Source organism: Setaria viridis, chromosome 6 (assembly GCF_005286985.2).
Source record: "Setaria viridis chromosome 6, Setaria_viridis_v4.0, whole genome shotgun sequence".
In the NCBI taxonomy this organism is placed as follows: domain Eukaryota; kingdom Viridiplantae; phylum Streptophyta; class Magnoliopsida; order Poales; family Poaceae; genus Setaria; species Setaria viridis.
The window spans coordinates 8,348,896-8,371,446 of NC_048268.2; the positions used below are offsets into that span (position 1 = coordinate 8,348,896).

General features: G+C 43.4%; 3 protein-coding genes across 11 annotated transcripts; 1 reads left to right on the forward strand and 2 right to left on the reverse strand.

Annotated features, from left to right (window-relative positions):
- Positions 1 to 989: 989 nt before the first annotated feature.
- On the reverse strand, positions 990 to 8,661 carry LOC117860882 (probable methyltransferase At1g29790). 8 transcript variants are annotated; one of them, XM_034744301.2, is made up of 5 exons: positions 4,865 to 8,661; positions 4,612 to 4,779; positions 4,349 to 4,470; positions 4,132 to 4,234; positions 990 to 2,857 (listed from the first exon to the last, which is right to left on the reverse strand). In XM_034744301.2, the coding sequence occupies exon 1, from the start codon at positions 7,358 to 7,360 to the stop codon at positions 5,891 to 5,893; it is 1,470 nt and encodes a 489-aa protein (XP_034600192.1). In that variant the 5' UTR covers positions 7,361 to 8,661; the 3' UTR covers positions 990 to 2,857; positions 4,132 to 4,234; positions 4,349 to 4,470; positions 4,612 to 4,779; positions 4,865 to 5,890. The 8 variants fall into 8 exon arrangements, with proteins under 8 accessions (XP_034600192.1, XP_034600193.1, XP_034600190.1 ...); XM_034744302.2 differs by lacking the exon at positions 4,132 to 4,234 and having other exon boundaries at positions 990 to 2,364; positions 2,808 to 2,857; positions 4,288 to 4,470; XM_034744299.2 differs by having other exon boundaries at positions 990 to 2,364; positions 2,808 to 2,857; positions 4,132 to 4,470.
- Positions 8,662 to 8,814: 153 nt separating this feature from the next.
- On the reverse strand, positions 8,815 to 13,523 carry LOC117859736 (E3 ubiquitin-protein ligase CHIP). Of its 2 annotated transcripts, none has more exons than XM_034742920.2 (8): positions 13,260 to 13,523; positions 11,973 to 12,040; positions 11,805 to 11,868; positions 10,331 to 10,402; positions 9,651 to 9,784; positions 9,437 to 9,566; positions 9,253 to 9,363; positions 8,815 to 9,171 (listed from the first exon to the last, which is right to left on the reverse strand). In XM_034742920.2, the coding sequence occupies exons 1-8, from the start codon at positions 13,380 to 13,382 to the stop codon at positions 9,046 to 9,048; spliced, it is 828 nt and encodes a 275-aa protein (XP_034598811.1). In that variant the 5' UTR covers positions 13,383 to 13,523; the 3' UTR covers positions 8,815 to 9,045. The 2 variants fall into 2 exon arrangements, with proteins under 2 accessions (XP_034598811.1, XP_034598810.1); XM_034742919.2 differs by having other exon boundaries at positions 11,969 to 12,040; positions 13,260 to 13,396.
- A 920-nt stretch (positions 13,524 to 14,443) lies between these two features.
- LOC117860428 (uncharacterized) lies at positions 14,444 to 22,202 on the forward strand. The gene is made up of 16 exons (XM_034743716.2): positions 14,444 to 14,797; positions 15,182 to 15,315; positions 15,475 to 15,532; positions 15,630 to 16,118; positions 16,912 to 17,046; positions 17,135 to 17,260; positions 17,816 to 17,860; positions 18,014 to 18,103; positions 18,179 to 18,318; positions 18,405 to 18,528; positions 18,770 to 18,844; positions 19,375 to 19,752; positions 19,830 to 19,922; positions 20,676 to 20,832; positions 21,311 to 21,550; positions 21,852 to 22,202. The coding sequence occupies exons 1-15, from the start codon at positions 14,564 to 14,566 to the stop codon at positions 21,535 to 21,537; spliced, it is 2,505 nt and encodes an 834-aa protein (XP_034599607.1). The 5' UTR covers positions 14,444 to 14,563; the 3' UTR covers positions 21,538 to 21,550; positions 21,852 to 22,202.
- The last annotated feature ends 349 nt before the right edge of the window (positions 22,203 to 22,551 follow it).

The following is a 22,551-nucleotide window of genomic DNA, read 5'->3' on the forward strand; positions in this document are numbered from 1 at the left end:
TATTTTCCGTTATAAAAATATAACCCTCGAAATATGGATCTAGAATGCCTATCTCTCTACCGCTAATGAATGGTAATCTCAAGCAACCCCCAACACTTTGCCATTGTGAAAGTCTCAAACGCATCCGTCTCCAAAGCTAACTTCAGATTCACCCAGATTCAGACTGATTCAGCATGAAGAGCCCCTTGACAGTACTGCAACTTCCCGGCTACTGCTATCATCACATCACCCTGCGAATCTCTGATGGCATGGCCCAAAGCTCCCTCACCAGTCACCGCTACTCTTCTTGTGAAAAGCTCCATCAGTATTGGTTTTCAGGACATCTACCGGTGGGCGCCTCCAACAATATCCTTTTGTCTCTGCGATCTGACAGACATTTGTTGGCCTTCTCCTATTTTTCAGAAATTCGTCAGTGTACTTCCACCATGCATTGCCACATACTACTGCTGTATGCAGGAGAAGGAGCAGAGGATTGGTGGCGACTCCAATCCCTTTCCTTCTAGATCAATTTCCTCCCAGATCTTCAGTACCCATTTACGTCTTGTTTGGATCCGTCCAACTAGCTAAACTTCAGAAACTTTTTAAAATTTAGCTAGGGGTATTTGGATCTACCAACTAAATGATAGTTAAAGAGCTATTTGTCTATTCTAGCCCCTCCCAATTTAGAAACTTTTCCCAAGGAAGGTGGGGTAATTTGGTTTTAACAGTTTAGCTAAGTTTAACCGGCTAAACTTTAGCTGAGTCCTGTTTAGATCCATAGCAGCTAAATGTAGCCAGCTAAAATTTAGCTGGTGGATCCAAATAGAGCCTTACACTTGAAAAAAATGACATTGTTATTTAACGCATGTTTTATTTTTAAAAAAATTACCGTGCGTTGCTACGGGCAGTAAAATATTTCAGTGCAATATGAAGAGCATAGGAAATATGGTGTTGATCTACTTAACGTGTTGTTTAAGGCTCATTGAAATCCACAAGCATCAACATTGGCGTAATAGTGATAAACCAAGCATAAACATAGTATACAAAAATAGTTAATTCAAGTAAAATTATAATCCAACACCATGTCTCAGTTCAAGTTTAACACAACACTTGAAACTGAATATACATTTGCTCTTTGCCTTATGTCCAACTATAGTAACGATTCAAGCTCACTGAACCAAACGGCCTGAACAGACCCTAGATAAACAACCAGTCCTGAAAATACCAGGACAGTACCTTCCCCAAAGCCCAGTCAGCAGAATCAAAGTAAGCTCTTTCATGGTCCTCATATGAAACTTTAAACATAGGTAAGAGGACATGGACATTAGAGACAAAAATAAATTAACTTCTCTTGTTATGGTGAATGCATACCATCTCTTTCATTGTGATCAAAAGCTTCTACTTTCTCATCAGATGTAACAGAAATCTGACATAAATCTACTTTCTCAGGACAAATACGGAATTCAGACATAAATCTTGATATGATGAACAATATCAGTGTATAGGATACATACAGATCACTACATCCAAATAATAGACTATTTATGACTTAGATAGGACCAAAGTTATAATTCTGATATGAATAGCTTAAACTCCTCACTAAATATTTGACTACTCTTCCACCTGGAGCTTAACAGTAAAGACCGCGGTAATAGTGAAAATGGTGCAAAGTATGAGGCTTATGAAATATGGTGCTCCTTCCAACCTACATGAGTCATTCTAATTCTAAATTCACCCCATAGTTAAAGTTGAGTGACATATATTACCCAAAACATGCATACCAACGGACCTGCTTTGCTCCAAAAAAAAGAAGGAAAAACAGATGTCAAAGAAAAGGAAAAAAAGAAAAAAAATGACCATATTTGGATGAGAGCGGGTGTCAGTGTCCAAAAGTCATAAGCATATGAAGGGAACATGAAGTGGTGGAAATAGTCAATTCATAAAGAAAAAGATTTGGCATACCACTGAATTAGTATAAGTAAGAAATTATAGCAGCTGTTCCTGTAAGCACCATTCAGCTAGACACATGTTTCTGTATCAGAAAAAACTTAATACTTTTAACAGCTTTTTTATCACCATTGTGATCACTCACACATTTGGCAAGCCATTCATTTAGCGATTTCACTATCCTGCCTATCAAGAACAGGTGTATTTACAAAAAAGTAACTGCTGTGTCAAACAGATTCGGGATGTTCTACACCACCAGTTACTGCATACAAACAGTCAATACTGCAATTCAAAATTCCCATATATAACAACTAAATTCTATGCTACAACTCTATAGAGTTCACAATTCAGTTCTGTAATGAGGAGAAGCCAGATTAGTCTGACCCTGTCAAATTCTGAAAGATCCAAAACCCACCAATGCTAAGCATGCTGATCACCCTACAAAATGGCCACACATGTCAAACACTAAAATAAGATATATAGCTTTGGTTATCACTGACCACATCTTGACCATTCCATAGGCACAATGAAATGGAAATAGTAAGATCAATTGAGAAAGTTTGCATTCTACTATGTACAACCTAACTAAAAAGCCAACACGGCAAACAAAGAATCACCCATGCAAACGGCACCCGAGCTAATACAGTTGTTTGCTGTACTTTCAGTTTATGAGCTGAAAACTAATCTAATGGACTACCACAATTTGGCAAGCTTTCAGTCTATGAGCAGCAAGAAATATATATAGCTCAATTGAAAGAACAATCGCTAAGCCAACAATCAGCAAAGAGCTCACAATCATATCTTAGCACTCTTGTCGTGCCATTCGGCCATATGCATTTTAATACATGTGGAAGCCAATTTCACAAACAAGTAGTAAGTACCTCTGAAAAACAATATGCTCATACTTTGCATTGTAGCTTATGTCATCACACTGCATGAAGTAATCAGATAAAGCCATCAGTTTATCATACATTCATACAAGGGATCAATATTGCAACACAAGATGAAAACAAAATATTCATGACAATGTAGCACAGCTGGTTTGGAATATGTGCCCACCACGTTTTGTAAAAAAGACATCTAGAATTAAATATAGGCTCATAAGGAAATTTAACCCTTGTTCCCTAAAATCATCAGGGCGATTTCCCCTCCCTGCGCCTGAGTTATCAGCCGGCCCTTTATCCCTAAAATCTCTGAAGTCCCCTTCTTAATTACGGAGATAATGGAAAAGGGATAAAGGATAATATATTTGCCTTTGTATTGATGAGATAATGGGAAAGGGATCAAAGCATTGTCATCTCATACGTTCCCTGTTTTTTTGGGAACTTACAGCATTTGCAATATGAAGCTGTAATACACTAGGATAGTAGGATAAAATGTGATGCTTCACCATATAATTCAGAAGATAGTAAAATATTGTCCAATGATAAAGTAGGCCTCATGTAGTGTACGATAAAACATCAGGGTATTTTTATCAAGCTAATATTCCCTACCAGAATACAACCCACCTTCTCAGCTCCATGCCGATTGAATTGGACAGAGATCTAATCAGGCTTCTAAGATCTTATGACAATCGGGACCAATAAATTTCTTATCAACTAAAAATTATATTAGAAACCAAATCAAAAGGCTTAGAATACAAATGCTTGCCACTTGCAGGAAGATCAGAAGAATCATTTTGTTTTTCCATTCTAACAAACTTTACTTCATTGTGTATATGTAACCTAATGCTATTGAAGAGAGTAGCAGCATCTTACTGCGGCAAGTAACTCATGACCGATTAGGGAAAATAGGTTAACAACATAAAGTGTGGTTCATATGATGGGACATTATTAATCTGATTAGTACAGTTGAAGTGAGAAGGAAATACTGATATAAGCTGCAATAAGCAAGCTTACCTTGCTTTTGTGTGACAGAACGTTAACCTAATAATCTCTCACTTAAAATAAATTAAAATGCCAAATAGTACACAAATAATAGAATGGGTTTTACAATTCCAAAGCACAAACTAATCTTACAATTATTCAGGAAAAGGATCAATAAGAAACAGCCTAGTGCAGGAAGCAAGAGATAAATTGGTCTTGCAATAAAGAGGAAAGAAACCAACACACCCATGTGGTGAACATAATAATATAAAATATAAAAAGAAAATGCAGTATAGTTAAGAGGATGTAGAAATGCCTAGAAGAATTTGTTTGAACTTACCATTGTCCATGAAATGAGGCAGTATGTGCAGTCCACTATTCATGTAAAAAAGTTTATGCGCTGAACAACCCTTCAGGTCAAAGGCGAACCAGATTTTGTGCCCCTAATTCGAGTAAGCAAAATGATAAAACAAGAAGGAAAGCATCAAATTTTCACCTGGAGCAGTGGAGCACGTAGTCTCCAACCATTCTTTAAAACTCTCCTCCATTCTGCTCACCTCCTTAAAATCTATAAATTGAGGGATGAGTTCCTTGGCCTCCGATCCATATTCTTCAGGAGCATGCAAATCCCACTCTCTTCCTCACGGCTTTTTAATAGAGCGGAATGCAGTTTGGCCACCTACATGAAGGGGATTTAGACCAGCGGCTGCTCAGTTCCAAATCGTGCGAAGAACAAGATCTAAAATCCATGTGGAGTAACTGTAGCAGTGGTGGGACGGCTTCGCGATGGTTGCATCAGTGGTGGCGCGGCGGCCCTTACCAGCGCGGCGACGTTTCACGCAAGGTGATGACCAAGGCACCAGATGTCGTCGGCGCTCTCCTGGCCCTCCCCTTGCAGGATGGTACCTTGGCCTGCACGAGCGTAGGCAAGCGCAGGTGCGGCGGTCGCCCTCACGCCCGTCCTCCGTGCCGGACTGGAGGAAATCGGCTGCAGACGAATGCGGGGGAGGTGCGGCGGATCAGTTAAGCATCATGTGAATTTCAAGACAGGAATTTTGATGGGTGAGGAGCACCTCGATGGGGATGGATGGGCGACTAGATTGGGGCGCCACCCCTCCCACTGTACAGGATCCGCCGCCGGGATGGATCGGGGGGCACCGCCTCTCGCTGTCGAAGCGCCGCCACTCTTGACGGCGGCGGCGGCGCAGGTGTTGCGGCGGCGGTCGGTGTGGCAAAATCCTGAACGACGGCATCGGTGTTGCGGCGGCAGTGGTGTCGGTGTTGCGGCGACGGCGGCGGCGGTGCTAGAGGATCTCACGGCGGCGGCGGCGGCGGTGTTTTGCAATGGAGGCCGATGGAGATGCAGGACGGGGAACCCTGGACGGCGGCGGCGGCGTTGCTGCGATGGGGAGGGAAACTGGACCAGGGAGTTGGAGGCGGAGAGAGTTGGCGGAGGGAGGGCGATTGATCGTAGGGCCAGTGCTGCGTCGGGGTCTCGTCGGGCCGAGGGACGGCTCGAAGCCAACCCCGAGGATCGACGGCGGAACGCGGCGGGCGCGGACGCGGGCGCGTTTGCAGGCAACGGAGGGCCGCTAATCGATCGAGGCGGACCGAATTTTTACTCGGTTTTGTTTTTTTAGCTGTAGAGATTTAACACATGTTTGTCAACAACACAAGCAGGCAAGCAGCATATCTCTCGCACTCGCTCACTGTCACAGTGGACCCACACACACACACACACACACACACCCTTACAGATGGGCCACGGCCAGCAGCCCAGCACATCACACGCGCTCATGTCTTGGTTTATGGGCTGAAACTTAATTAGTAGGAGATGTCGTCGTGGGCTGCAACTTTACGGGCTCGTCCAACTTCCTAGGCCCACAATAGCCAACCACGAATCCACGATCCACTTGAAGGTAAATTGTTCCTCTCAAAAAACAAAAAACTTGAAGGTAAATTGTTTAGTTGTGACACATGGAAATCAAGCTGCAGCTTATAATTAATTACTCCGTAACTGCGAGTTGTGAAATCCTTCCATGGCCGTTGTTCTTGGTGGTGATCTGAGCCTGAGCTCCGTCCGGCGGCCGTCAAGCACGTCACCTCCTGGGCTTCCGGAGCAGCGCGGAGATGTACCACTCGTCCATCTCGACGCCCCGGTCGAGCTTCCGCCCGGCGTTCCACCGGAGCTTCTCGAACCCGATCCGCTCAAACATGGGCACGTACGTGGCGTCCAGCTGCGCCCCCAGGCCGAAGAAGTGGTCGAGCCAGAACACGCCGCCGGGCCGGAGCACCCGGAACACGTCGAAGAGCGCGAGCTCCAGCACCGCGTCGGGGATCCAGCCGCTGAGCACGTGCATCGAGTGCACCAGGTCCAGCGCCCCGTCCGGGAACGGCAGCCGCGCCGCCACGCTCAGGTGCATCGCCACCAGCCCCCGCGACGCGATGAAGCCGCAGAACGGCCCGTCGAAGTTCATCGACGTCGTCACCACCGTCACGCCGCGCTCACGCATCCGCGCCGCGAAGGTGCCCGTCCCGCCGCCGATGTCCAGCCCGATCCGCGCCGTGCCTTTTGGAAACGTGGCGAGCACGCCGTCGATGGTGTAGTCGAGCGAGTTCTTCTCCCGGTCGTCGTCGTCGTCGTTGTTGCCGGCGCGGCGCATCCAGCGGTCCTTCTCCCGGCCGCGGAGGTCGAAGCAGTCCTTGCAGTCGTAGCTGCCGCCCTTGGCCTTCCCGCGGTTCACGAGGCAGGAGTAGTTCTTGCAGGTGTACGCGTCCCAGACGACGCTGGTGTCGGGCGGGATCGCCCACAGGCTCGCCGGCAGCGGCGCCGGCTCCACGTACCCGGCGGGGGTGCGCGGCCGGCACCGGCGGCGCGGCAGCGGCTCGCACCCCTTGAGCATCAGCCGCTGCGCGAACGCCTCGTCGGAGGGGCACTCCCCGCCGGCGGTGTAGTTCATGTACCGCTCCAGGTCGCCGCGGTGCCGGTGGCACGCCTGCCCCACCGCCGGGAACATCACCTCACCGCCGGCGCCGGGCCGCCTGTGCGGGCCGACCGCCCACCGAAGCTCACCACCGGCGGGGAGGTCCCGCTCCCGCCGCCACAGCCCGCCGTTGGCCGCCGCCGCCTGCCGCTGCTCCTCCCGGGCGGCCTCCATGTCGCGCTTGGCGGCCGAGCCGCCGCCCAGGATGGCCTCGAGCTGCTTGTTGGCCGCGGTCAGGCGGTTCGACAGGTCCACCACCTCGGCGTGGCTGGCCGCGAGCGCCAGGCCGGTGACGTTGAGCTCGCGGAGCAGCTTGGACGAGCCCCACGCGTGGACGGCCGCCGGGTAGCGCCTGCCGACGTGGGCGTGGAGCGCCGCGCCGGCGCCGGAGAAGACGAGGATGGACGCCGCGTTCGTCAGGAACAGGAGCACCACCACGGCCCTCGACCTCCTCTGCTGCTGCTGCTGATGATGCTGGTCTGGTCTGGGCTTCTTGCCAATGTCGTAGTCCATGCTCCCCATGATGCAACAGCAGCAATGTATGAACCCTTTTTTTGCTGGATACGGCGACAAGTTTGATGCCATGGCGCGTGGTGTTTATAGATGTGTGGATTTGGCAAGTGTAGGTGACGACCAAGGGAGGAACAATTGGAGGAGAGGTTTCCAGACTTGCGGCCTGTTCGGCTGGACTTATAAGCCAGCTGAAAAGTTGAAACGTCTAATTTATTGTGAGAGAAAAATATTGTTTGGATGCTTGAGGAGTGAACAAAGCAGAGATGGTGCCTGCGGCCCTGTGGGTGTGTATTCATTTGCAACATGGAGTGGTGGTCAACACGTACACCTTGCCATCTCGGCACGCCTCGCAGCACTCTGTTGTGATGTGTGAGGGTAGGACTGAAGATGACAGGCCACGGTGGTGCCACGATGGTTTGCTTCGCCATGAAAATGAAGAGCCTGTGTGCATCATACACACCAAGCTAGTCAAACTCTTGGAAGAGCTCGAAGCAATTGCAGAGCCCTCCTTTGTCCCCTGCCTGCTTTCGAGCGAGGGAAGGCACGGGCCACCGGGGGGCCAGCTGCAGGTATATTCCCAACCCAATTTAGCACTCGTTACAAAAAAAAAAAAAAGGTCTACAAGAACTGAAGATGCAGTCAGCAACTCGGAACCATATGCATTTGTTATCAACATTGTGCATCAGAGGAATCTTGACCTGGCAAAGCTAGCCAGCCATATCACAAGCCTAAGCTCATGCCTATCAGCTCACCCTAAAACCTCTGATAATAAAAAGCAGAAAGAGCAAGACAAAACAATACAACAATTCCCTCCTTGTTTACTTCCCTCCAAACTCCCAACTTTGACACTATGTAAAAAGAAGATTCCCCATCACATTAAACTTGCGGTACATGCATGGAATACTAAATGTAGACGAAATCAAAAACTAATTGCACAATTTTGTGTACTTTGCGAGGCGAATCTTTTGAGCCTAATTAGTCAATATTTGGACAATAATTCACAAATACAAACGAAACGTTATAGTGTCGCATTTATGGCAAAATGCCAATTTTGCAACTCCCAACTTGGGAAGTAAACAAGGCCTCCGTAGGTTTAATCCAACGACATTATAGCAACAGGATCATTTTGATGTAAGACTGCAAAAAGTGCCCATGAGGCCTGCAATCTAAGGTACAGCCTACAGCGACTGCTGCATGTCCCTGTTGCAGTAACCTGTGGACTGTCGCACTCAGTCTAAACACACTTGCAGAGCTATGTATGATTCACTATGACATTGACAAATGAAAATCAAAGTCATGCATTCGCTTGCGACGGGGATTGCTTGGGAACCCCCCTACTGCAAGCAGCACCTTTTAGCAAATGGCTCACAACCTTCAACTATCATGATTCCTACCTAAGAAAGTAATCCACCTATCATGCCTATAGATCAATAAACCAATATAGTTCCAATCACAATTTCCCCCCTCCCTCTAGGCTCTTCGCAGGCAAGCCATTCTAAATCTGGTAAGAGCACAGCAGTGAGGAATTCAGATAGCCAGCTTCACTGGCATTGTCTATTGTTGAAAATTCATATTATAACAACCATCTCATATGTACAGACAGATCGACTGGAGAAGGGGAATCTGTACACATCCATCCCAGGTTAAAACTTCTCCCCCAACAGTAAAAAGAATTTCCACCAACTGTCAAAGACGAAAATAGCCAAAACCCCTATTGCTAATATTACCTCCAACCTTGTATGTAAACAGTAAAGCAATCATCTTATCTTGTAAGCCCAACCATGCTCGCTCAAAAATGCATGTACAGCTTCCTTGATGGCAAGATTCGGAACTAGCTGGTGTGGTTCAAGCGCCTCACGGGTCAAAGGGTCAAACTTCCCCACCTACAAATTAGGAGAGTTCATAATTTTGACACATAAAACACTAGTGTACTGTGAGAAATTGTTGATGTTCGTGTCAGTTACCGTTTGAAGATGGTCAAGAAGTACAGCCCTCTCATAAGTAACTCCACTTGGGGTGATCACTGGGTCTCTGAAGGTATCAAGTGTAATTTTGCAGCAGAGATGATCAGGAACCTGAAAATAAATAAATTGAATGATTAGACCAGTCAAGGCAACCAAGTAAACGTCATCTCAGGCAGGTTAGTACTTCTGCTGGAGTATCAGCCTTTGCAGCTTTCTTGAAAACTTCCTCTAGCTCATTTAGCTGTTCTTCAGGTTCATCTGCAGCTGGATTACCAAGGCTATTGTAATTCCTAAGAGCTTGTTTGCATTCTACCCTGTAAAACGATGAACAGATACATTAGGGTACTAGAGTACACCCCTGTGATACTAATTGAACAACACAGAAAATCTTCACTTACTTCAGCTTCTGCAATTGAAAGGCTCGCTCTCTTGATAAGCCTTCCCATTCGATGTATTTTGCTTTAGAAAGCTCTTGCCAAATCTCTTCAACCATGTAGCTTGCAGGATGTGCACCCCTTCCTAGCTCCAAGGACTAGTTTTGAAAATGTTTGGTTCATCAGTAAAAACAGAATAAAGAGAATTTGAATTCTAACTGAAATAACATAATCATCTGAAGAAAACTGGATTAAATGAGACATTCATAATTATGGTTTTCCTGTTCCTGTAGTTGTTGCACTAATTCTTGATTCTGGTTAAGATCAGAGTTTTCATCTTTATCAGATCAAGAGAACTAGGACAGGGCATCTTGATATTAATATTTTGTTAAGAATGGTTTGCCAATCCTGTGCTTATACGACTTATATTGTACATGACAGGATGGAACAGGAACAAAAGCCAGCACGTTCCCCACAAAAAAAAGAAGGAATAAAGGCCAGCTTAAGGCGAAGTTGGACCATGACCCCACAAGTAGAACAATATTTTATTTATACGTAGTTGAGGTAACTGAGGGAGGTCATCAACTTAGTAAAGGAATAGAAGTGGTCAGCTTAAGATTAATGATTGGTAAAAATGGATTGTGCTAGTAAATGAGCAAAATAATACAAGCACACCCTAGGGCAGGAGGGAGTGAGAGAGATACCTTCTCCAGTGCTTTTATTCCTTCAGACAATCTTTGGCTGTTGACAAGTGCTAGGCCCAGCATGTAATGTCCCTGCCAACAAAGTAAATAAGTTATCATCTAAAGAAAAGAGACTAGGAGATGAGTATAAATATGATGTTTTCCTCATCCATTAAAAAAAACAACTACAGTGAGTGCTTAATGTGAGTGTGTTCCCCTGACTTTAGTTACCCCCACAGTGCCACCGCAACGTCAACAGTGAATTAAAGACCAATGTCAAAATGGTTACACACAGTGAGTTCAGTACTCAGATTGACCGAAGTTAACAGACAAGTAACAAACATATTCTATAGTGTTTGACTTCGCTTCTGTTCCTTCTCTTAACTCCAGAATAGTGGATCCCAAGACTTAGGGGGTGTTTGGATACCCCATACTAAAGTTTAGCACCCGTCACATCGGATGTTTGGATGCTAATTAGAAGTATTAAATATAGGCTAATTACAAAACTAATTGCACAAATGGAGTCTAATTCACGAGACGAATCTATTAAGCCTAATTAGTCCATGATTTGACAATGGGGTGCTACACTAACCATTTGCTAATGATGGATTAATTAGGCTTAATAGATTCGTCTCGCGAATTAGCATAGGGTTTTGCAATTAATTTTATAATTAGCTCATGTTTAGTCCTTCTAATTAGCATCCGAATATCTGATGTGACACTGCTAAAGTTTAGCACCTAGTATCCAAACACCCCCTTAATTACAAACATATCTTACATGCTCTATTGCAAATCAAAGTGTATATGTTTGAAGCATATCTTACTGACTCATAGAGCAAGTCAGGATCATTCTGCTAAAGTCAGAATTCTAGCCCCCATTTTTTGCAACAACTTCAAAAAATAACAAAGGACTTTCTACCTATTGGAAAATCAGACTTATGGAAAATTCAATTCAAGTGGAACGAGGCAAACAGAAACAAGCTCAGCAACTGGATTAATCTAGTACACCCTGTTTGCAAGCGGACCTTCCATCTGAGAGACAACAACAGGTGCCTCAGCTTGTTCATGTGGAATCAAGTCCAGTTTCACGTTGTGCTAAGCCACATAATCCAGCTGGCAAGTACAATCTTCCCAATTCTATTAAAGTAATTTCATTGGCTCTGAAGTAGAGACATTTAGATATCTTTAGGCATAGAGTGTGTCAAGAAGTGGAAGTAAACAGATCCTTTTTAAAAAGCAGCTCATCTCCACAGTACCAAATGAAGCCTAACTCAACTAGCATGTTGATGTGTGCAGAAGGTGAAATACTAACATGAATACTAAATCTGTTACATATTTGGTCAAGAAAAAAAAGTGATGGGGAATGAAATGTGTTTCCAAATGAGAAAACGATGTCCTTATAATGCACAGTACATTTCTCAATAATCAGCATGCCCACATAGTCAGCACTGAACAAAACACACAAAAAATAGTTAAAGACAGATCAAGTCATCACCTTAACAGATTGGCTGTCAAGCTGGATAGCCGTTCTACAGTCTTCCTCAACCTTGGCCCACTCACTGGCAAATTCAATAGGAACACAGTATGGTGTAAACACTTTGATTGCACATTAAAATTGATAAGTAAAATGCAACAACCAAAAAGGACTAGCAATTTTACAGACTTCCGCTTCTTATAGCAAAGTGCCCGGTTGGTCCAATATACTGCAACATTTGGGCAGAGAGTGATGGCCTGTCAACCAAAATAGACAATGAAGTTAGCAAAGGACGTGCAAGATATAAAGAGATTTAACTAGAACTGCCATCATTTTTACTAACATATAGTTTATCATAGATTCATACACGCTTTCACTACAACTGCCATCATTTTAAAAAGGCCAAACAAGTGGGACTATCAAGGTGGACAGGTAAGCTTTAGTCTTGGGTCCCGTTTGACACAGCTCTAGCTCTTAGCTCCAAGTCAGATTTAGAGTTTATAAACTAAAATAAAGTAGTATACAAATCTATTTCTGTCGGAATTGAATCAAAAGGATTCACATAAACAGTCCCAATGTAGCCCCAGCTCCAGTTCCATGAGAACTTGGACATAGGAATACCCAGCTCCAAGCTGGAGCTGTGCCAAACAGTCCTTTACTTGAATGGCTAAAACCAAATCATTCAATGTTCCGTTCATTAATATAAAATTAATATTTAATAATCCTGTGATTCACAAGCATAACAATTCTAGAGGCTTCTGATGTTTGTACAACCTGGTATATGATTGGAACATTTTCCTGCCCACTCTCCATCAATTCTTTCACTCCCCAACCAATTTCCATGACTAGCACTAGATGTCTAGCAAATTACAAATACAAGCAACAGCCCATTAGCATTGTATAGCCCCACAAGGCCACAATACCTTGAAAGGTAAAATGCTTTTCAACTTGCATTGTGCTGCAGAGACTCTTGACTAGATAGCAGACATCTAGTATGTTTTAAATAAATGGACTACTCCAGATAGCAAGAAGCAATACGTGTAATCAGTAATCAAACCGCTCAACTGCCCAGTGCAAACAAGCTTACAACAATTGGTTAACTCGAAACTAGTACCACAAGATATCACGTTAACCATCCTGACCAGCAATGTCAACACCACAAATCAACTTATCTAGCCATGGTTACTAGTAGTACTGGAAGCAATTTCAGAGAATTTAGTAAAAAATCAGACAATTCAGCAAACATCCAGAGAATTTATCAGCGTCACGTTACAAACGCACAGCAGGCCTTCGCGGAATGCACTAGCATCACTGTCTCACTGATACATCGCTGCACAGCGCATCGATTGAACAGGAGAAAACAAAAACCGACGCCTAACAAATGGAAACGGCAAGCGTAACCGGCGAATCAGGCGGCACAATCCGGCGCCGGAAAGCTCGCCCCGGCGGTAGCGGGTCGCGGCGGGCCACGCTTACCCCTGTGTAGGCGTCGATGGCGGCGCTGAGGCGTTCCTTCCTGAATAAGGCGTTGCCCTCCTGCTTGAGCCGGTCCGCCTGCCGCTGCGACTCCGCCCCGCTGTCCGCCGGCGCCGGCGCCATCTCCGGCGGCCCGCACTCGCCTCGCGCTCGTGAGAGGAAGGGGGTGGGCGGGGAGGAGGCGCGATTTGCTCGTGTGGGATCGTGGCGTGCGCCTGGCGGCTTCGTTTTTTGGTGGGGAGTGGTGGAATGGAAGGGAAGAACAATTGCAAGGGACCCGAGGCGAGGGAGGCGAGGGCCGGGTGGGTGGGGGGACGCGGGGATGGGTGATTTTTTGCGATGGGGTCCCTGGATTTGACTATGTGAGGGCTTAATAGCGAAAAGTAAATAAGAGACGTGTACGTGCTGAGAGTCTGAGACGTATGGTAAGTGGTTGAAGGGCTTGATCACAAAAACCATCCATAGCATGCAATTCAATTTGACTACTATCTAGAAATATACAAGTTTCTACATGGAATTCACAGCTTATAGATGATGAAACCAACAAGAAAGACAAGTGAGATGACATAAAAGGATTTTGATGTGAAGTGTACAGGTAGCTTGTAAGCTTGTATCATGTATTGATGCGTGCAATTATCTTTTACTTATTTGTCAAAAGTTTAACCCCAATATACTAAAATTGCATACTCGTTGTTCGCAATTTGAAATAGTCATATTTCATAGAGTCATCATGTGTGGAAGTCTATTAGATTGATATTTTACCACTGTTGCTTTGCTATATTTATTGATCATATTTCTTTAATTATAATAAACATCACATCACTTGTTATCTTGCATCATTTGCTTAGTTGCTTTGATCAGAGGATCCAATTGTTTGCTCTATTATTTTTATCCATCCTCAATTCCTTATTGTACAGGTTACAAAGGGATTGTCACTACAATTCAAATGATGCATTCACCTCATTCATGTTAAAATAGCCTACCAGTTTAGTTAATTTTGACAAAGAAGATGTAAAGATATATGTATCCTTTCAAGAACATTTAAATTAAACCACCCTTTATGTAACTATATTTTTGTAACAGTAACTACAGTTTTGATACCGACATGCTGTAATTCAAATCGCAATTCCAAATAAACCAGCCATATCAAATTCCACGAAGCACAAGGTGCTTTCGGGACAAAACACAATCTGTGAATCGCCAATTCGCCATTGCCCGCAAGGCCGCAACGCATAGGGGAGAACGGAATCGACCCCTCTCCAGTCTCCACCCGAGCTTGCACAGCAGCGCACGCGGGGAGAGACATGGCGACGGAAGAGGAGGTGCCGGAGGCGGAGGCGGCGGCGGCGGTGGCGCCCGCGCCAGCTGGTGGAGGCGGGGACGACGCGGAGATGCCCGACGCCGCCGCGCCCTCGGGCTCCGACTCGGACTCGTCGGACTCCGACGACGAGGGGGCGGGCGGCGTCGACGAGCTCCGCATCCAGGCCCTAGAGCGGACACTCCAGGAGCAGCCTCTCGACTACGAGACCCACGTGCAGGTACCCTTCGCGCTCCCCATTCCCCCGCTGCCACGGCTCGCTAGGGTTTTGAGTGGGTTTAGTCGTGGTGTTGGTTCGCGCATTTGATGGAAGCTAGTACACTACTAGGGTTGGAATTAGTGCGTGCCTTTACGCATTTGATCCCTTTTGTTAGGCTAGATATGCTCATTAGGCTGTCAATTTTGGTGCGTGTCAGCTGCAATGCAGAAATGGATTGTTATTTTTTTCAACAGGTTTATTACTTCGGTCCTAGAGTAATTGGGGTTGCTTCCTCATGTAGATAGTAGTCATTCTTATGCTGCCTTAGATGGGTGGTCACTGTTATTTGACAGACTTCCCATACTATTTGGTATTAGCCTGAATGTTTTGCGTCTGTTGTTGCAGTATATCCAGTGTTTGAGGAAGTCAGGCAACATTGAGAAGCTTCGCGCGGCAAGGGAAGAGATGAACAAGTACTTCCCTCTTACCCCGAAGATGTGGCAGGAGTGGGCGAAGGATGAAATCTCACTGAGCATGAGGTTTGTGATTGTTTTCTCCTTCTTATGCCTTCCTGAATTTATTCGTGTCATGTGCTGCCTTCCTGAAGTATTCACGTCGTGCAGTCTGCACTTCAGATTCATGGAAAACTGAGTTTCATTCTGTGGTTTTGTTTGTCTGTCTTGGTTGTTTTGTCACAGTGAGGAATCTTTCGCTGATATTGAAAAGCTATATGAGCGTGGGGTGCAAGAATACCTGGTATGTTGAATTGTTCTTATGATATTGTATTTAAACTATTGAGCTTGAGCATCTGGTTGTGGAGTGCTAACTTACTGTGGTGATCATTACACTGCAGTCCATTAAGTTATGGCGGGATTACCTTGACTATGTCGAAGAGCATGATCCATCAGTGTCTCAATGTACAACGTCTGGCCTCTCCAAGATGAGAGATTTGTTCGAGCGAGCCATCACTGCAGGGGGGCTGCATGTTACTGAGGGCAGCAAACTGTGGGCAGCTTATAGAGAATACGAGATGGCAATTTTGATCACCATCAGTGATGACAATGATGAGGAAAGGGCAAAGCAAGTTCAGCGTATACGCATGCTATTCCACCGCCAGTTATCTGTTCCTTTGGCTGAGATGGAATCTACACTTTCTGAGTATAAGATCTGGGAAGCCGAGCAAGGGAATGAAAATGATCCAGGTTCCAATTTTGATGGTGTCCCCTCAAATGTCGTATCTGCTTACAAAAAGGCCAATGATATGTACAATGAAAGGAAGCAATATGAGGATCAACTAAGCAATGCAGGCGCATCTGAAGCTGACAAACTGCAGGAGTTTCTGGTATGCTTAACATAATTTATGACCTTACAATGCTGAACTTAAATCTTGTTTAAATTCATCCTTCTAGGGCTAGGCTTGTACTATTTACTTGAGAATTGAGATGCACTCCTATTATTGTGTCAACGTTTAGGATATTTTTCATATTAGGCCTATCTGTGACTCTGAGCTGCTCTCCTGCTTCAAGTTTGTGGTGAAAATTTACATCTTTGTTGAAAAGCTCTTTGTTTGATTTCTCTCTTTTTTTACACAATTTCTCTCCTTTTGGTTGGTTTAACTGAAAGTTATAGAATTACAGTTCCATTTGATGACCTTGCCAGAAAAAAAACATTTTGTTCGTCAGTTCTGTCCTTTGAATTCCTGTTTCTGTATTCCAGCATTTTTATCTGTGGCTCTGCTCAGTTAGTACTCCGTAACTTTTAAAGGAAAATCTTACTCCCTCTGTTTGAAAATGTAGGTCGTTTTGGCTTTTCTTGATACATAGATATTGCTATGCACCTAAATATAGTGTTATGTCTAGATACATAGCAGAAAAGCCAAAATGACCTACATTTTGGAACAGAGGGAGTATTTGGAAACCAAAACAGAATCTATATGTTCCCGTTATATTCTGTATATCACAATGTGAGTTCATAGGTTGTTTGCCACCTTTCAGTCTTCCCAAGCTTATGTTTCATGTGATGCTTATTCTTTCTTTTCCAACAAAAGGGGTGCCATCTCACCATATCCATTACCTTTTACTGACAATATTCTTGTTCTTTGCTAACTCAATGTCACTTATTTGTATATGAAACAGAAATATCTCAAATTTGAAGAATCGTCTGGTGACCCTGCTCGTGTTCAAGTTCTGTACGAACGAGCTGTTTCAGAGCTGCCTGTTTCAACCGATGTATGGATAGGATACACGAGCTACCTGGATAGAACCTTGAAGGTCCTTTTAGAAACTTGTTTGGCAATACATGTCGATTCAATCGTGATATTCTCTCTTTAATATCAAGAGATGCCTTTTTTCTCTGCAGGTGCCTTCTGTACTAAGAAGTGTTTATCACAGAGCCACAAGAAACTGTACATGGGTTGGTGAGCTATGGGTCCATTATCTCTTGTCTTTGGAGCGGGTTCGTGCTTCTGAAGAAGAACTACGCAATGTAAGTTTCTTACTTCTCTCTTTTGACATGTAGTTGGAGATTTTGCATATTAGATTCTGTAGATCTTCTATGTATGCGAAGTAGATGGCAATGTTAGGTCTGGCACCATGGTTCCTTAAGATAAGCTGATTATAATCCTGTATAGTTTCTGTTCACCTTCTTAGCAGCTAACTGCACGGCATGGTGGCACATGCAACAGTATGAATTGTATGTAGTTAAATATTTGCATGTTTATTAGCTAGCTGTAGATGTGTGTTACTGTTATGTATTGGAAGTCCTGTTATACGTTGACGGAGAGCATAATGTCATTGATATAATTCTCTTCTCATTCGACTATCTACTATCTGTTTCAAAATATCCTAAAGCATCCTGGTAAGCAGCCAACTGAGCACATTCTGATAAAACTGAATATCATGAGTGTCTAATGTGTCCACTGCATTTCTTTTTGCCATTTGCCTTACTTTTTTGGTAGTTTTGGAAGATTGTTATTAAGCTTCGCCTGTTTCTTTTATGTATATTGGGAGCTAAAGATATATATGTGCTTGTACATTTCAGGTATTTGAACGGGCAGTACAGTGTTCTTTTCCAACCATACAAGAGGTTAGAATGAATCATGTTGTTTTAGTTTGGTTACTTTCTGGGTAAAAACCAGAGCATCCATTTTAAGAATTTTTTCTGGTCAATTCTTGTTAACTGTTCTGGTGGGATGCAGATTCTCATTTAGTTTTTATTTGGATGGCTGAACTGCTGCAGTATCTCAATATTTATCTCACTCGAGTTCATAGTCTAAGACGGAGGATTTCAGATGGGTTGGATTTCCAGCTGATCAGGCAGACATTCAAGGTACATCTTCTCTATCACCTCACCATTTACGTGCATTTTCTTAATTTTACTATAATTAATGGGATATAATATCAGAATGCTGCAGAATTTCTCTCACCTCAACTGGGAACCAAGGAGTTACTGCACTTGAATGCTTATTGGGCCAAATTAGAGCGCAGTCTTGGCAAAGATCTTTCTGCAGCTCGTGTCGTTTGGGAAAACGCTATCAAAAAAAGGTTTAGTTTTTTGCTTTATGCAAATTCATAAATGTTTCTTTTTACTGGCTACGTGCGGACCCTTAAATCTGTCACTATTTTTCCAGTGGCTCTGTTTTGGAAGTTTGGCAGCAGTACATTTCAATGGAGGTAGAAATGGGACATATACATGAGGCGAGATCGCTTTATAAGCGCTGTTATAGCAAAAGATTTGCTGGGTCTGGATCAGAGGTAAGCTCTTCTCAAACAAGCATCCGAACATCTCTTTCTTCCTGCTATCATGACCTGCAAAGTTGCAAACTTGCTGATGTACTCTTGTTGCTGCCTGTGAGCCAGAGTCTTAAATACTAGCTTAATCAGTTAATTGCCTCAGTTTATTTTTGTGAATACCATCATTGTTAGTATTTTGATATGATAAATCTCATGAATACTGATGATTTAATTTTCAACGTTATGATCTTAAACTTACTAGGACATATGTCATGCATGGATAAGATTTGAAGAGGAGCATGGCACCTTGGATGATTATGACCTTGCTGTAAAAAAGGTATGCTGCTGGCTGCTAGATGTTTTTCTATTTCACCTGTTCATTAGGCTTTCTGCTGAGTGTGAATTGGAATTATTTTTTCTGGGGAACAAAAAAATTGGTTTGACGTCCACTTCTTGCTCCTTCAGCATTATCTTTGTGTATGTGAGTGAATGCTCCTTCAGTTGGTCATACTCCATAAAAAAGAGCAACTGATAATATCTGCCAAACCAATCTATTCATTAATAACCAAGAGTATACCATAAGTTTCTGAAGATTCCTGGTTACTTCTACATAAAGTTGATAACTCATGAAAGCTTTTGACATTGTTCGTATTTTAATGTGATTAAATCCTCTGTGCAATCATCAGATGTTGACGCCTTGCGTGTTATTTAATATTTCAGGGGTTAAAGTGTTAGACATGCTGAGTTGATATCTATTCAACTGTATACGGTGTTTCTATCTGAACTGTATGAGCTAGGTGATAGCATGGGTTCCCGATTTATCATATTAACTACAGTTTTGAACTTGTTCTCCTCCCATTTGACCAGGTCACCCCTCGGCTAAAGGAGCTTATGGTGTTCAAGTCTCAAGAGGAGGCTAAAGTCGAGGCTTACTCTATGCTCAATGATAATTCTAATGCAGATGACTCTTCTCAGAAAAGAAAAGCAAGTAAAATGACCAATAAACAGCAGCCCCCTGCTAAGAAAAGGAAAGAGAATCCACCAAAAAGTGTCAAGTCATCAGACGACCAAGAAAAGACCCAAAGTGGACATAGTGGTGCTGTTACTGCTGTAGAGGTTGGAGAGGCATCCACAGAAATGAAAGTGGACAGCAACTGCCGAACAGGGAATACAGGTTCAAATGAACCAAAACCATCCTTCTACAATGACAAGTGCACAGTATTTGTCTCAAATATAGACTTGAAGGTATGTCATTTTTCATTTTTTTTGATGCATGTAGCTCCTGAAATTTAATTAACCAACTCGTTACCCTCTCTCTGTAGGCAACTGAGGATGACCTTCGCCGGTTCTTCTCTGACATTGGTGGTGCCACAGCAATAAGATTGCTGAAGGACAAATTCACCAAAAAGTCAAGGGTATGTGTTACACTTATTCTTATAATAATGTTTTTGTCTCTTGGGTTCCATAGTGTAAATAATAGCTTGTTTGTTGAATTCTGTACATAGCATCATTACACTATAAAATAAGGCATTAGTAGATTATGCTTGCTCCTGGATTAGTTCACTAGATGTTCTTGTAGTTTTTATTTCTTAGGCTGAAACTACAATGTTAGGTTGAAGAGGCACGCATGACATCTCAAAGTGCATATTTGAATGCACGTGACGCCACACTCTGCCCAAAAACTACTCCTATGACCTATCCTTCTCCAGCTTCATGATTCCCCACTACTACAATGTCCAGCCTCCTGACGAGCCACCCAGGCAGAGCCCCTTTCCTGCCAATGATGAGTAAGGCATGGGGCTGTGCTCACTAAGAAATACACTAGATGCTCCAGTAGTTCCTTGATACAAAGTGCAAACTGAGTTTGCCACTAAGTATACGTGTATTCATGGAAATTAGTGACTCTAGTGGACTTTTATGTTTTCGCTATTTTGGCACTGTATTTCCCAAACGTTTGATACTATTGGAGTGTTAGGAAGAAATGTTTTTCTTCAAATAGTCGTCGGGCTCAGAACATATGCAAACTAAAGTGCCATCATCCTGTTGCTTTTGGCATTATGCAAATTGGTATTATGTTCAGAGAATATTTGTCTCTGTGTTTTAAGATAATTACTACAGAATTTGGATTTCATTTTTCATTGATTTGTTTTTCCTTAATATTTTTGCAGGGGTTGGCCTATGTGGACTTTTCAGACAACAAGCATCTTGAGGCAGCCCTTCAGAAAAACAAGCATAGGTTGCTTGGAAAGAAAGTGAGTATCGCTCGATCAGATCCAAGCAGGAGTAAGAAGAGCCGTGAGGCAGGTCCTTCCTCCAAAGGCTACGGTATGTTCTTTGACCAGTTGACGACATTTTCTTTTTGACTGTTGTCCTATTTGAAAATTGCATCAACAGATCAACCTAAAGCTATACCGATAAGGGCAAGAATTTTAGAACCCCATATTGCACTTGGATAGTGGAGACTGGCACTCGCTTATTATCACATTCAACACCTGGTCTTTTCTGTTTTGGACCAAAACTAGTTTATAAGATTTTGGGTGGAAACCACGAGTCAAGTGGAATCTTGGAAGCTACACTGTAAAGTATATGCTGAAGTTTTGAAAAAAAAACTCAAAAAACAAAAGTCAACCACACAGTTTCAGATTAAACTGCACACATGCTTTTTTTTAGTAGATCTTCTGTACATGTGCATAAGACTAGAACTAGAGATCTGCATCACTTTTGCATGTTAATCGTGACTGATGTTATGGGGTACATCTACATAGCACCTATCTGATTTTTGCAAATTATCTTCTTTCTGCAGATAACTTGCCTCAGAGTGGTGATGATGGTGCAAAAGCACCTGGATCCAGTAGACCAGAAAAAGAAGTACCCAAAGGTGATGTGAAAATCACAGGGAAGAACACTGCTTTTGCACCACGATCTGTGGTTAAACCTCTTGGGTGGACTACCAAGGATGAGAAGCCAGATGGTGGTGCAGGAGAGTTGAAATCAAACGAGGAGTTCAGAAATCTGTTGCTTAAGAAGTGATGTTAGTAGGCAGGTTAGTACTTTATCATCTTTACAGTAGATGTCCAAGCTAGTGTCTGTACAACCACCACCCCACGCACATATTTCTGGGCCCGCGATGTATGTTTCAGCGCTTAGCTCTTGTTGCCTGCTTTAGGCTTTGAAGAAACTTTATACAGGATCCTGCAATTCTGTTTGTTTCCTCAGCTGCAAATTTTAAGTACCTGGCACATGACAATATTTTAGTACTATGTTTCAAACATCCGCAACCCGCCACTGTATATCACTGATTTTTGTTGGATGAGTCAACTCATAGCTGCTTGCAATGTGTGCAGGCGCGTGGATCTCCATGCCCCATCCAGCTTGATCTGTTTAGATTTCCAGTGGTTTCATGATTATGTTAGACCGACTTCTACCACTTCAACTAGGAAATCGAGGACAATGAGCACCTTGGAAATTCAGAATCATTGGCCAGGAGCAATGGATATGAAATCGAGGACAATTAGCATCTTGGAATTGAGAATCATGGCCATGAGCCATGGATATTTCTGTTAATCGAGGGAGGTTATATGCCATGTAGAAACTAGTCCTTTGCAGGGAATTATGTGCGGTTGCGTCCGAGCAGAAAAACCCCGACCATGTAAAGCAAAAACAGCGATCTTAAGATATTACGTTTGTTTTTAGTATTTTTGGTAGAATGTTCAAACTTACTGTCTCTCTGGCTGCTAAAAATGTTTAAACTCGTATTCCCTTCGTTTTAAAATGTAGGTCGTTTTGACTTTTCTAAGTGCATAGATTATGCTAGGTACCTAAGTAAAATCTATTTATCTAGAAAACTCAAAACGACATACATTTTGGAATGAAGTGAGTAACTATTTATTTAGTGTTAGGCATTATCTTTTCAGCTCAGCAGTCCAACAGAGCTTTGCCTGCATCTTGATAGAACTGAAACTGATTGCCGAAGAGTAAGGGAACTTATTGGCTAAAATAGTCAAAGGTGGCCGGTGAAAGTTACATTTTGTTGTTGATTTTGGC

Excerpts from the sequence above, each read along its gene's own strand:
- LOC117860882 (XM_034744301.2), bottom strand. The coding sequence starts at position 7,360 with ATGGCATCAAACTTGTCGCCGTATCCAGCAAAAAAAGGGTTCATACAT.
- LOC117859736 (XM_034742920.2), bottom strand. The coding sequence starts at position 13,382 with ATGGCGCCGGCGCCGGCGGACAGCGGGGCGGAGTCGCAGCGGCAGGCG. Across the intron at positions 10,403-11,804 it reads TTGACAGCCAATCTGTTAAG|GGACATTACATGCTGGGCCT; the intron begins GTGATGACTTGA and ends CTTTGTTGGCAG. Across the intron at positions 9,364-9,436 it reads AGGCTGATACTCCAGCAGAA|GTTCCTGATCATCTCTGCTG; the intron begins GTACTAACCTGC and ends ATTTATTTTCAG.
- LOC117860428 (XM_034743716.2), top strand. The coding sequence starts at position 14,564 with ATGGCGACGGAAGAGGAGGTGCCGGAGGCGGAGGCGGCGGCGGCGGTG. Across the intron at positions 18,319-18,404 it reads GAAAACGCTATCAAAAAAAG|TGGCTCTGTTTTGGAAGTTT; the intron begins GTTTAGTTTTTT and ends CTATTTTTCCAG. Across the intron at positions 18,845-19,374 it reads ATGACCTTGCTGTAAAAAAG|GTCACCCCTCGGCTAAAGGA; the intron begins GTATGCTGCTGG and ends CCATTTGACCAG.